The 13,206-nt window shown below is 40.4% G+C and overlaps 1 protein-coding gene across 1 annotated transcript in view; it reads right to left on the bottom strand.

The window, feature by feature from the left end:
* LOC135528393 (probable phospholipid-transporting ATPase IIA) overlaps positions 1-13,206 on the bottom strand; it is a 39,239-nt gene that overhangs the window by 21,311 nt on the left and 4,722 nt on the right. Inside the window, exons 3-13 of the mRNA XM_064957442.1 lie at positions 12,067-12,180; positions 11,844-11,952; positions 10,368-10,426; positions 9,398-9,449; positions 8,154-8,248; positions 7,901-7,981; positions 7,653-7,728; positions 7,166-7,242; positions 6,732-6,892; positions 6,279-6,421; positions 3,090-3,202 (exon numbers count right to left, since the gene is read on the bottom strand). Coding sequence (XP_064813514.1) covers positions 3,090-3,202; positions 6,279-6,421; positions 6,732-6,892; positions 7,166-7,242; positions 7,653-7,728; positions 7,901-7,981; positions 8,154-8,248; positions 9,398-9,449; positions 10,368-10,426; positions 11,844-11,952; positions 12,067-12,180 — 1,080 coding nt within the window. The remainder of the gene's footprint in view (positions 1-3,089; positions 3,203-6,278; positions 6,422-6,731; positions 6,893-7,165; positions 7,243-7,652; positions 7,729-7,900; positions 7,982-8,153; positions 8,249-9,397; positions 9,450-10,367; positions 10,427-11,843; positions 11,953-12,066; positions 12,181-13,206) is intronic.

Here is a 13,206-nt window from a genome sequence, read left to right as displayed (position 1 = left end):
ACGGCAAGTAAACACAACCAGATGTTTGAAGAAAGAAAAAAATGAACAATCAGCTTTACTATCTTGCTGCGGTTATTTTTAGGCCAGGCGTTGTATTTCCACAGGGGTCAATGATGGTGCCATTAAACTAGGGCCGGCCAGTGTTCGTGGGCTCTGGGGCTAGTGGCTAATCCGGTTTCCTGCTCCACTAACCTCTGGTGTCAAAGGGACAAAAAGTCATTATGGGTCGGAAAGCCTTAAGCCAAACAATAATCACACAGTTGATATGTTGCTAAAACAATAAGCTACAAAGACAAGGTTTTTGTTACTTGTTTTAACACAGAATTTCAAACATCGGCTGTCTCACCGATTGAACACAGCCCATATGGACTGATGCAGAGCCATAGTTCTACATAGAGAGTTTGGCTATTGCCGTTTCTGTCAATGACGCTCTATGTGCGCCACAGCTATCTCTATATTAGGGCTGACCCCAATTATTCGACTGGTTGATTGTTTGGTCGATAGGCTGTTGGTCGACCAAGATTTATTTAGTCGAGCAGTAGCAAATATAAATATATATACAGTACCAGTCAAATGGTTGGACAAACCTACTCATTCAAGGGTTTTTCTTTACTTTTACTATTTTCTACAATGTAGAATAATAGTGAAGACATCAAAACTGTGAAATAACACATATGGAATCATGTAGTAACCAAAAAAAGAGCTAAACAAAACAAAATATATTTTATATTTGAGATTCTTCAAAATAGCCACCCTTTGCCTTGATGACAGCTTTGCAAACTCTTCGCATTCTCTCAACCAGCTTCACCTGGAATGCTTTTCCAACAGTCTTGAAATAGTTCCCAAAAGTGCTGAGCACTTGTTGGCTGCTTTGTCTTCACTCTGCAGTCCAACTTATCCCAAACCATCTCAATTGGTTTGAGTTTGGGTGATTGTAGAGGCCAGCTCATCTGATGCAGCTAGCCTGTGTTCTTTTCCCCATCTTAATCTTTTATTTTTATCGGCCAGTCTGAGATATGGCTTTTTTTGCAACTCTGCCTAGAAGGCCAGCATCCCAGAGTCGCCTCTTCACTGTTGATGTTGAGACTGGTGTTTTGCTGAAATTTCTTGCATGGAATTGCCTTCATTTCTCAGAACAAGAATAAACTGACGAGTTTCAGAAGAAAGTTCTTTGTTTCTGGTCATTTTGAGCCTGTAATCGAACCCACAAATGCTGATGCTACAGATACTCAATTAGTCTAAAGAAGGCCAATTGTATTGCTTCTTTAAATCAGAACAACAGATTTCCGCTGTGCTAACATAATTGTAAAAGGGTTTTCTAATGATCAATTAGTGTTTTAAAATGATAAACCTGGATTAGCTAGCACAACGTGCCATTGGAACACAGGAGTGATGGTTGCTGATAATGGGCCTCTGTACACCTATGTAGATATTCCATTAAAAAAAGAAAATCTGCCGTTTCCAGCTACAATAGTCAGTCATTTACAACATGAACAATGTCTACACTGTATTTCTGATCAATTTGATGTTATTTTAATGGACAATTTTCTTTCAAAAACAAGAACATTTCTAAGTGACCCCAAACTTTTGAACGGTAGTGTATATATTTGCGCCCATCTCAGTGAATTAATCCATTGGGGAGGCCTAGACTAAAAGCCAATGCTTGATCTGAAAATGTGGTCGGAGGCTCCATATGGATGGTGTGACGCAATTCCGGAGCCTCCGGAGGCATGCAGAGGCCATATCAAGCTCTGTACCAAATCACCATCCGTCTCCAAAATGTTGTAACAATTCGGAGGGCTCTGTAAGGTTCCACATTGACACGATTGGTTGATGGTAGGTGGGGGCGGTACATCCTGTATAAACACATACTCACTTCCTTGACAACTTCCTTCACAACAGCTCTGCACTGCTCCGCAAAGCACAACAAGTATGAATGCCCTGACTTCGGTCACCACTAATGATCTGTGGAGCTTCTCAAAGTAGTGTTTTTTTCCCACCTCAAACAGCAAGCAAATGAAGTCTGTTTTTACATCCATTGAGAATGACAACAGTTCCTCAATGTAAGCTATTTGAAAAATCTTTCCAGCTGTCTGCCTTATCGATAACCACTCAGTATGAAAGGGGAAAATGTCATACTCGGATCTAGTGGAAACATCCTGAAATAGGGCTACCTTATTGCTTCCTATCAGTGCTGGACTTGGACTGAAATAGGTTAACATTCTTTAAAAGAAACAGGTGCCGGTACTCAGCTCCAATGAGCTCCTGCTCAAGTCAAGCACTGCATCTTATCCCTTGCGCAAATAGCCTACAGCTGTGTCCCTTGCTCACTGGCCCAGAATACTTTATACAATGTCGCTAGGGCAAGATTTTGGCTGGACCCAAGTTAATAGTTGATACTGTGTTTCAAGTTTGTTGCAGACAGGCCATGCATAGCAATGTGATTTATATTTGTTTTAAATTAGGATATTTTCCACCTGCATGCTGCAATGTTTTTATTTGTTGGCTTTATTTAGGCTATTTTTACATAGTTGGCAACGGCAATAGAAGTTACTTTTTTAGCTTTGTATCATTTTCATTTAAATTTGAATTGAATTTTTGATTAACCACATGACAATGATTTTCAGATATGAAGAAATTAATTGAAACAGTTCCACGAAAATATATAAAAACCATAACTGGAAATCAGATCTGTAGAAACGCTAAGATAAATTGGCATTATAAATGAGAAAGGTTGTCGACTCCTTGTGTAGCCTATTACTGGCAAGAGTAATGGCAGAATCTGTGAAAGCCAGTCGAAGTAGGATGGTCGGTCAAGTTTTTTTTCTTCCTCTAGATCTCTGGCTCCCTCTTGAGTCATTTGTGTGTTATTTCATCAAACAGTGAGCTTAAAGCATCAGACAAGCTCAATGCATATACTTGATTTTATTAAAACACATAGGCTGTGTCTATATATTGAAAAATACACGTAAAAAGAAATCCAGAAATCAATTGATTGAAAGAACAGATGACTTTCGGTCGCCCAAGTTTTTGTTATTGTCAGGGACAGCCCTACTCTATACGGTTGGTGATGACGGTTATTGTTTTACCTGTGTGTAGGCACTGAACACGTGGCTCTGCACCTCGTCCATGGAGTCCATTCCATAGGCCACCGTTCCAAGATGGAGGCGACGGAACACCATCTCATTCTGGGTGAGAGTTCCTGCATCAAACACACAAGCACAATGTATATTATTTGTATATTATTATATATTACTTGTAACATTTCGACTGAAAGTGGGGACACACGGTAATGTTGGTGTTACAATTATGATCATCATTTAAAAAGTGATTTTTAAACAGTCTACAGAACTCACACTATGATCAAGTAGCTGTTCCTGAAACCATTTCCATGATGTCAGTGTCCTGGTTGTCCTCACACTCACTTCACACTCACTTTAAAAGCCTCTCTCTCTGTATGTAGTATTTCAGGATGACCCGAGAGCCCCCTACAGCACATACATTAGACTGACCTTTGACCCCTATCGACCTTATCACTATGTGGGAAAATCCAGTATACTTTTATTGGCCGTCAGGGTCATAAATTTAAGAGGGGTACAGGCCAGTTCCTGAGGGTGTGTGTGTGCAGAGACAGGAGACTTCAGGCCCGTTTTGATTTAAAGCTCCAATAAGTAGCATGTCTCTGAGAGTCGCACACAGCCCAAAGCCCTAGGGATGGGTCAGCCCTAGCAATGTCATACTGGACACAACCTTAGCACATCTTCAACACTATCATCTCACATCCAGCATGTCAGTCCGTTGTGTCAATTTCCTCTCCTGACCACTAAAGCAAAGATACATGCATTCTTATTATGTAGCCACTCGACTCTTCCTGTGCACTACAACGTTAAGTTGTTTTATGACAACATTAAATACTACAAGTTTTATACCACAGTTACGTCCGATGCGATATTGAGCACAGTTGCATGCACACAACAATGATTAATGTGGATAGTCAGATTAATATGATTAGTTTGTTTAAATTATTTAATAAGCCTGTTTTCATGGACACATCTGAAATTAGGCAACTGATAGGCCTTTTGTTAAATGCAGAAAATTGGCAATCAAAATACATGTTCTACCAGACCAGGGTTGGGTTAAGTTTAGATTCTAAATGTAATTCCTTACAGTTACTAGTTGCCAGTCCAAAATTGTTATCAGTAACATAACATTTGCATTTCCCCTAACTCAGTAATGTAATCGGATTACTTTCAGTTACTTTTAGGTTGGTAGCTGGCACAGACACAAAGTCATAAAATCAGATTTTAAACCTAAACTTAACTACACTGCTAACCCTAATGCGTTAAATTAAGACATTTTTGTTTTCATACATTTTTACAATATAGCGCATTTTGACTTTGAAGCTGGCCCATCTAGAGGAAATCCCTCAGTTCTGCCTCAAGGACCAATAAACATCAATCTTGCTTTGAGTTGAAAAATAAATGCTGCTCTCGGAATGGCATGCTTTGAACACTACCGAAAAGTACTATTTGCATGTGAAAAATGTTTTTCATATGCTGCATTTGTTATAGGCCTACTGTCAAAGTTTTTGTTGTTGACACTTTGATATCTGGATAATTTGCAGCTGTTTAAGTATATCAAAAGTGCATGTGTCCGTTAGGCCTACGGTAAAATTATTATTATCAGAGTTTTATCAGATAAATCCTATTCACTACACCGATTCTGTTGAAAAACATTTCTTAAACGGTAGCAAATGGAACAAAACAGGGAGGGACCTACCAGAATTTGTCAAATAGAAACTCTTGTTTTGCTGTTTGCTTCCATTTGGTTCTTAAACGGTTTCTGTAATGAATACACCTCTGGTCTCAAAAACAATGATTGATAGGCAGCTCAAACATCTTCAATTCAAGCATTATTGGGTTAAAATACACATACACATTTGTGAACAGCCATCCACAACAACTTACAAACCATAAGGCACAAATAGCTAAATGAGAGTGCAGCAGTGTGATTCACACCAATACGCTATGTAGCCTATAATAGGCCTAAGTGATATCCGTGTTGCCGGTAGGCTCCACCACTGCTGTCATCCTTACCTCCAAGTATTTAATCAAGTGTGACGACCCTCCCACTCTGCCTGCCGAATTCTTTCTCTTTGCTCTTGTTTTCCTTAATAGGATGTCGGCGGGAGGAGCCGGGACAGTCGTCAGCTAAATGGGACACACCTGCGGTCGGGTGTGTCCCGGGGATAAATATACCTTTCCCCCATACATCGAGGAGACTCTCTCAACGCAGACACAGTGTTGTTTTTGGTTGTGGCAATTTGGGGCTTCTTTGTGTTCATTTGTTTTGGCACCTCTCAACACCTATCATTATCACCATCTATGACCTCATCCACTCACTTACGCTACTGACTACACACACCATTGTTACATGTATAATAGTTTACTTTATTTAATAAATATGTTTGTTATTTCTTCATCTCCGCGTTGCCTTCCTCTTTGTTATGGGCTTCGAGCTGGTTCGTAACACAAGTTAGATAATCTTTGGATGCCGACAGCAGTCGCACCATTGGACGACATAGGTTGGACCGTAGCATACAAAAGCCTATTCCTGCTCTTTTTCCACGATCCATCAAACACATTTGGTGTGCTTGCATAGTGTTCTCTGACTTGTGGTCAGACTCACTCAGGCACAACAAACTTAAAATTGGGCCTTTTTTTAATGCTTATTTGAATGTCATCGAGAAAAAAGTTACAGGTTTATGTCATCCGTTACTCCCCAACCCTGGCGAAGACTATTTAATTCTGAGTTTGAACATATAAAGTTTGTTTGTGAAAACTATTTCTAAGATGCATACTTTCGGTTTTTCCAAACTCACTTCACTCACGCACAAGTGGCAAGCTTGCGCCCTCAGCGGTGGCATACGCATAGATCAAATACACCGCTGGAAAGCCGATTAAGCACTTTACACGTCCTAATCATTTGAAACATTTCTCAGAAAAACAGTTGTTTTAACCTGAATATTCTTACTTTGATTATGATCTTATTAAGATAAGCAGGGTAAGATGTTTACATGACTAATGCCATAGTCCCCCTTCTGCCATAATCAGTTTAATATCAAACTATTAGTGTGCGTGTAATCGTACACATTGACGAAGCGGATGGAAGCACTCTCGCTTCAGATCAATACAGAGTCCACAGCCACATAGCCGTGATAGTCCGGCAGCCCGCAATGACACATTTATGTCTATAAACCACAAAAGTAGCAGACTCACCTGTTTTGTCAGTGAGCAGATAGGAGATGCGTCCCAGTTGTTCAGGTATAGTGCTGGCCCGGACCACTGTACCTGGGATCTTAGAGTCTCTTCTGATCATCCAGCTGAACACCATCTTGCCCATGTCCAGGTTCACACGCAAGCTGGACACAAAGGTTCACATTTTATTCATTTAAAAACAAGACTCCCAGATACACATTTTGGATATCTATGGTTTTTAGGTTTTCCATCAAACATGTTCTTAAGCATATGTAGAAACAAATAAGCAAGGATAGATGTTGATGTACATGAAGCTCCAATTGAAAATAACACCTTTTGGTAACACTTACTTTGCTCTCAAACCTGTGTAATAACCCAGTTATTACAAGTGTAACTACATTGTTACAGATTTCTTTTGAATGCTTTAAAATTATCTCATTGAAATGGAGACAGAAAGTGTGTTAAAATGTCTACCTGATGGGGACGATGTTGGAGAAAAGCAGTAGGAAGCGGAAGATCTGCAGATACCAACGGCCGGCAAAGTGTTGGAGGGCCACCATGACCAGAGACACCACCACCAGAGCCCCAAACAGAATCTTGGTCAAACAGTTCACTTCCAGGTCAAAGAGGCCAACCTAGAAGAACCACAAGGAGAATATCATCAGGCAGTACAAATATTTTTGAAACACTCTCAGAACAGTCTCAATACAATATTACAGAAAATAAAATTGGCAAAAATTATACTAATACTAGTAGCACTTTATTTTATGGTACAGCGTTTACTAGGGTATTTTCTAAGAATTGACATGATAAAATGATAACCGAATAAACCTACAGATAATATACGTCTGTCTACTAAAGGAAAGCGTCATGTACAGGGTGTTTTACTGTGACTAACATGAATATACCTTGTGCCTTGGGTTTGAGGTGTTCATCACACTCCGGAGCTCCTTGCCTGTGTAGATAACAACTCCCACCACAGTGCCTACAGAGAAAGAACAGTATAGTAATTGGCTGAGACTTTAAGTGTCTGGAATCATGAACCATAACATGTAATAAAGCATATAGCAGCAATTTCAGCGACTTCCCTGGTTGTGAAAGGGTGTTTTGAAATGCATAACGACAGTAGGAATACGTGAGACAGACTGCCAATTTGCCAAATGACTACCCTATGTAGGGTTTTTTCCCTTATAGGAAAATGTTGTCTCATAGTTAACTACCCCTGAACTGTTTCTAAGTGACCAAATGTCTGATTGCGCCGGTGTGTGTGTGTGTGTGTGTGTAGGAGGACAAATCATCAGCACATCAATCGTGGAGGAAGTAACGCCTCATCACAGCTCTAGAGATGGAGGGAGAGAGATGGGGGGCGGGCGGGCTGGAGGAGTTGGTATTTACCAGAGGCGATGACAGTGCTGGCCCACAGGGTATTCTCAATACTGAGACTCTCGTTGACTGGAGGGTCTCCATCCTCCTAAAGCACAGCACATAGGACACAAAACAGAGAGTGAGGGGCATTACCCTACGAAAACAGCCTTGTTTGACTAGATATGTTGACTAGATATGGTGGCAATTATCTTGATGTGAGTCTTTAGCAGGTCTTATTCAAGAAAAGTCAAACAGATTTGTCCAGGTAAAACACTCACCCTGGTGAAAGTGCCAATAAAGTTGTGGATGTCAATGTTTGGTTCCTCCGCATACACATAGGATCTGATCTGGAGAAGGTCCTGGAGGAGCAATCACAACATGGTCACTTGATAACCGACAACACTTCTAAGAACATCCCCAAAAAACATGAGATGTGGCATTACTTTACTGAAGATGTCTGCAGCCAGTGAAGTGCCAACATTGCACTCTACTATAGACATAGCGGAGCAGCCATTTGGTGTGGTGACTCACAGCAGCAGTGGGCAGTCTCTGAGTACAGGCCACTGGGAGGCGTAGTTTCCAGTCCGTCTCTCCATCCAGCTGGTCAGTACGCAAGAAGCAGGAGCCTGGGATAAGGGAGGAGAACTGATTATTTAGAATGGAGTAACAAACACCTCTAGGGGGCTCTACGGTATAAGGGTTTAGGGTCTCTGTGGTACCAATAACTTATTTCCGTATATCAAAAAAAAAAAACTAAAATATGTCTTACCCTATCAGTTTTGTCACTTGCTTCAACTTCTGGCGTTATTTTATTTGGTGCATCCTTTGTTCCCTCTATCTTTCAACATAAACATATCTTACTGAATGACAAAGGTCATCTTATTACAAAATAGTGTTAAAATATGAATGGTGCCCAACTGCACATTAATCTGGGGATCAACAAGTGGAGAGGCATCCATGCCAACCCAGCCCTCATCCCCCCACAGCCCCCAGTAACCCAGCCCCCAAACCCTAGCCGGCATCATCCTGCCTGCCTGTAGCAGAAAACACGGAGCATAGTTAGGCTCTTCATTATTGAGTTAATGGCCTCCATGTGTTATAGAGATAACCAACCAAACACTCTTTCCAGTAAAAGAAACATGTGTTTTTTTTCATCCACCTATAGAAAAGCACAACCGCAACCAAGCATGCATCATATAGTTTGTGTTACCCCAAATCAAGATGACAAAAGTGTAAGGTTATGGTGTTTTATTGCACATTTTCAATGGATCCCAACCGTTGCAAGTTAGCGAACGGGCAGTGGTGTTTTTGTTGTGTACGAGACAATAAGCCTGTCGGAGACAGCATCGTTTTGCATGTGAGTAATTCATTGTGTTTCTGTCATCACTCTTCCAAATCTCATCCAATTCCACATTTGTTTATTCAGATTAGGCTCCATCTTTGTACCTTGGTTCCCCCATCTTCTCTTTGCATTTGATATGTTCTTTCTATTCTACACTTTGCATATCTTGGTGATTTTCCTTAGGATGGAACTTGTAATTTGAAAGACAAAAATGGTCAATCGAGATCTTAGGGAAAATAAATGGCCCATGCTTCTTCTATCACAAACCATCATCAACATTCAACTTAAATGGACCTCATTACAATTTTAGACATTGTTACACTTCCTGTCCTGGATCTAGAGTAATCCCTTCACCTCACCACCCTTTTAAAACATGCCATTTCCCCAACTATCTTGTTTTGGAGATTTGGATGAATGACCAGCAGATGTTTACCGTTTCTTTCAGAGGTCCTTAAGAAGATCATGTCAGCAGGAACTCGCTGGTTCTACAAAGACAGAGAAGAAAAACATGACTTCAACTTGCATCCTGTTACAACCCCCCTCCTCTGACTGTAGACATTCAGACTTTTGCCTTTAATGTACATTACCTTCATTCAGCTAGTCATAATAATAAGCCCTGCAGCAAATCATCCAGCCTTACTTACCCTAACTGGGAGCCTGACCGGGCTTTACACTCTGTTTGACCCAGACTTCACTGTGACTGAGTCCTGGTCAGAGTTATTGGAAGATTAATTCTCAACGCTATTTAAGTTGACAGACTTCAAAACATTGAGCTGGGCATGGTCTATTTTAAGTGGTCGATGGTTTAAATTAAGATTTACTGTGGCACTTCAGATCCATGTGGCAGTACAAATTTGGAATGTTGTATATTTAGAAATTTTTACAAATTTCATATCTGAAGATCGTAACAATTCAGAGTTCGATTTACTTTGAATGTCTCTCAGTCATGGATAAAATAGATCAAATTTATAGAGAGCAACATGTGTGACCTATCCTTCGGCAGTGTTTAACTGAACCTTTCTGAAAGAAGTGGCCATTTGGTAACTGAGGACTCCCTTCTCATATTTCATGTACCAAGACTCCCAGAACCTACTCTTTCTACAATTTCCAGCAAAAAAAGTTGACAAGAGGCAACTGGCCAAACAGATTGGAAAATCTGTTAGAATTACTTAAGATGCTTTTAACAGCGACGGCATGCTACCAGTGTTGTGACATTCAAATTAGCCTCACAAATGGCAACAGTAGTAACCCCAATTGATTGCCTTGTTTTAACTTTCCTACATGGACATGACAAATTAACTTAAAGTATTTTTAAGTGCAACTATCTGGTAAAACTATATCCTACAAGTTTAGCCTACAATTTTTTGGTGCAGTTGAGGCGAAATCTATGAAGTGATACAAACCTTTTCCACGATTATAAGGTCTCCAACTTGAATGCCACTACTTTTCACCTTCACAGTGCCTGAAATAAAAATAAACGTAAAATGAATATTCAATAAGCATTTTTAGATAGCAGAACGTTGAGTTGAGGTGACCAAATTATTTTGGATAATCATAATTGTATTGTGGTCAGACCAAACAAAGGATGAACAGATATGAGCGTATGTTGTTTTATGGACATTCCATTCCTCTTCGGAGGGGAAGACTAGAGAAAAATGACCCAAACAAGTAAAAATCTAAAACGACCATGTAAACGTTCACATAGCTAAACAGGATTTATGGTAGTGAGACATCCTGGTGTCATTAACGTCATTCAAAGACACAGTTAAAACCCTGCTCTTCATACTTCTCTTCCCATGGCCCTATACAGAAACACTTTTACAGAAACATATACAGAAACACTTAAATATGACTGTTTATGTCCAACTGTCTCCTCCCGGTTGCCTAGCAAATGTGGACAACTGGTGTTATAGATTTCCTTTCACGTAATTTGGGGAAAGTAATTTTCCATGTAGGCCTAGACCTGAAAGAATGCTAGAAGGACGGGGGAAGTTGAGCCTTTTCTTCCATTCCATTTGGAATGAACAGGCAAAAATTGTTAGAGGGGGTCACTGACCCATGACCTTTGCTGTGACCTCAGGCTTTTGCATATGTAAGACATTAAAGGACATTAATATTGCTATGCATGTAGGTTTATGGGAGTCGAAAAACTGTTATGTTTCACAAAGATAATTCAAATGTGGTCGAGCTTGCTTTTTACAATATCTAATGGGAGGGCAGCTTATCCATAAACAAAAACCTCCTAATACATTTCAGTAATAATCCATCTGAAATCAAATTCATTCAAGGAAATAAACATAAATTAAGAATGGTCTACTTTAAAATGATGAATCCTGCAAGTATACAGGATTAGACAAAAATCCTGGGTAAACAACTGTTTGTTTTTGCCTTTGACAAAGTACTTGCTCAGTTAGAGTAGAACAACAATCTACAGGGATCTCATGCAATTGGCTCTCATACCCCAGACCCCATGCAGCAAGTCACTGGAGGCACTATCATGGAAGCAACCATTCATTTTGTTTATGAGTAAAACAAGCTGCCAGATCAAAGGGGAAAAGTGATGGAAACCACATGAGGTCTCTAGGATTGTATTGCTGGTAGCATTTTATTCCAAGCCCTCTTATGTGTACACTTTTACATCTCTGCTTTGAATTAAGGCATCACTCCCCTCCCAGTTTAAACAGGACACGACCAACCTTCATACAGTTAACTGGAGACACCCACTATTCAAATTCAACTAGGCATTTATATTCATCTCAATGGTTGCGTCAGGAAATTTGGTGGATTTTGATTTGTATGAGTGGTTACGTTTTGTTGATGGTATTTATATTATTGTACAGTCGGCAGATTGTGTGCAATGACTGAAAATAAATCCTTACCTCTTGTTGAGAGCTTGCTGTAGATCTGTGAATTCACTTCTTTGTCTCGACAATAACATCGGATCTCCTCAACTGCTTCTCTCACGATGGTTATGATCAAAACAAATCCCTGAAAATCAAAAATAAGACAAACCCAGTTAAACATTATTGTATTATTAGCAAGTGAGTAGTGGATCACATATACACTTAATGCTACATTACTTGAAAAAAAAATGCTGCTTACCAAAGGAACCCAGTAGGTGTACAGAGCACCTAGCCTGAGCTCATTGACAAACTGAGAGCACGCCAGGAGCAGAAAGTACAAGTTGAAGAAGTACTTGAACTGATTAAACAGCACCTGAAAACACACAACAGAACAATATGATTTCACATGAACACAAGAACCAATCATCGATGTGTCTTTACACTATAGGAGTACAGTAATATATGCCTGTGATGTTAATCAGGGTCATGTTCAGTAGGCACAAAAACAGAAAACATCTTGAAACCGAAGACAAAAATAAGCTGTTATTGTTATTTTGTTGCTTGCCATGTTTCAGACATCCACACACAAATACATTCTATATGATACACTACATGACCACAAGTATGTGGACACATGCTTGTCGAACATCTCATTCCAAAATAATGGGCATTAATATGGAGTTGGTCCCCCCCTTTGCTGCTATAACAGCCTCCACTCTTCTGTGAAGGCTTTCCACTAGATGTTTGAACATTGCTGTGGGGACTTGCTTCCATTCAGCCACAAGAGCATTAGTGAGGTCAGGTACTGATGTTGGGTGATTAGGCCTGGCTCGCAGTTCAAATTCATCCCAATGGTGTTTGATGGGGATGAGGTCAGGGCTCTGTGCAGGCCAGTCAAGTTCTTCCATACTGATCTCGACAAACCATTTCTGTATGGACCTCGCTTTGCGCACGGGGCATTGTCATACTCACACAGGGAAGTGCCTTCCACAAACTGTTGCCACAATGTTGGAAGCACAGAATTGTCTAGAATGTCATTATATGCTGTAGCGTTAAGATTTCCCTTCACTGGAACTAAGGAGCCTAGCCGAACCATAAAAAACAGCCCTAGACCATTATTCCTTCTCCACCAAACTTTACATTAAGGCAGGTAGCGTTTTCCTGGCACCGCCAAACTCTGATTGGTCCGTCAGACTGCCAGATGGTGAAGCGTGATTCAGCACTCCAGAGAATACGTTTCCACTGATTGGGCCAATGGTGGCGAGCTTTACACCACTCCAGACAACATTTGGCATTGAGCATGGTGATCTTAGGCTTGTGGTGCGGCTGCTTGGCCATGGAAATCCATTTCATGAAGCTCCCGACAAACAGTTACTGTGCTGACGTTGCTTCCAGAGAC

This window comes from Oncorhynchus masou, chromosome 33 (assembly GCF_036934945.1).
Source record: "Oncorhynchus masou masou isolate Uvic2021 chromosome 33, UVic_Omas_1.1, whole genome shotgun sequence".
In the NCBI taxonomy this organism is placed as follows: Eukaryota; Metazoa; Chordata; class Actinopteri; order Salmoniformes; family Salmonidae; genus Oncorhynchus; species Oncorhynchus masou.
Note: the sequence above shows the minus strand (reverse complement) of the source record. Positions and strands in the feature narration are given on the sequence as shown.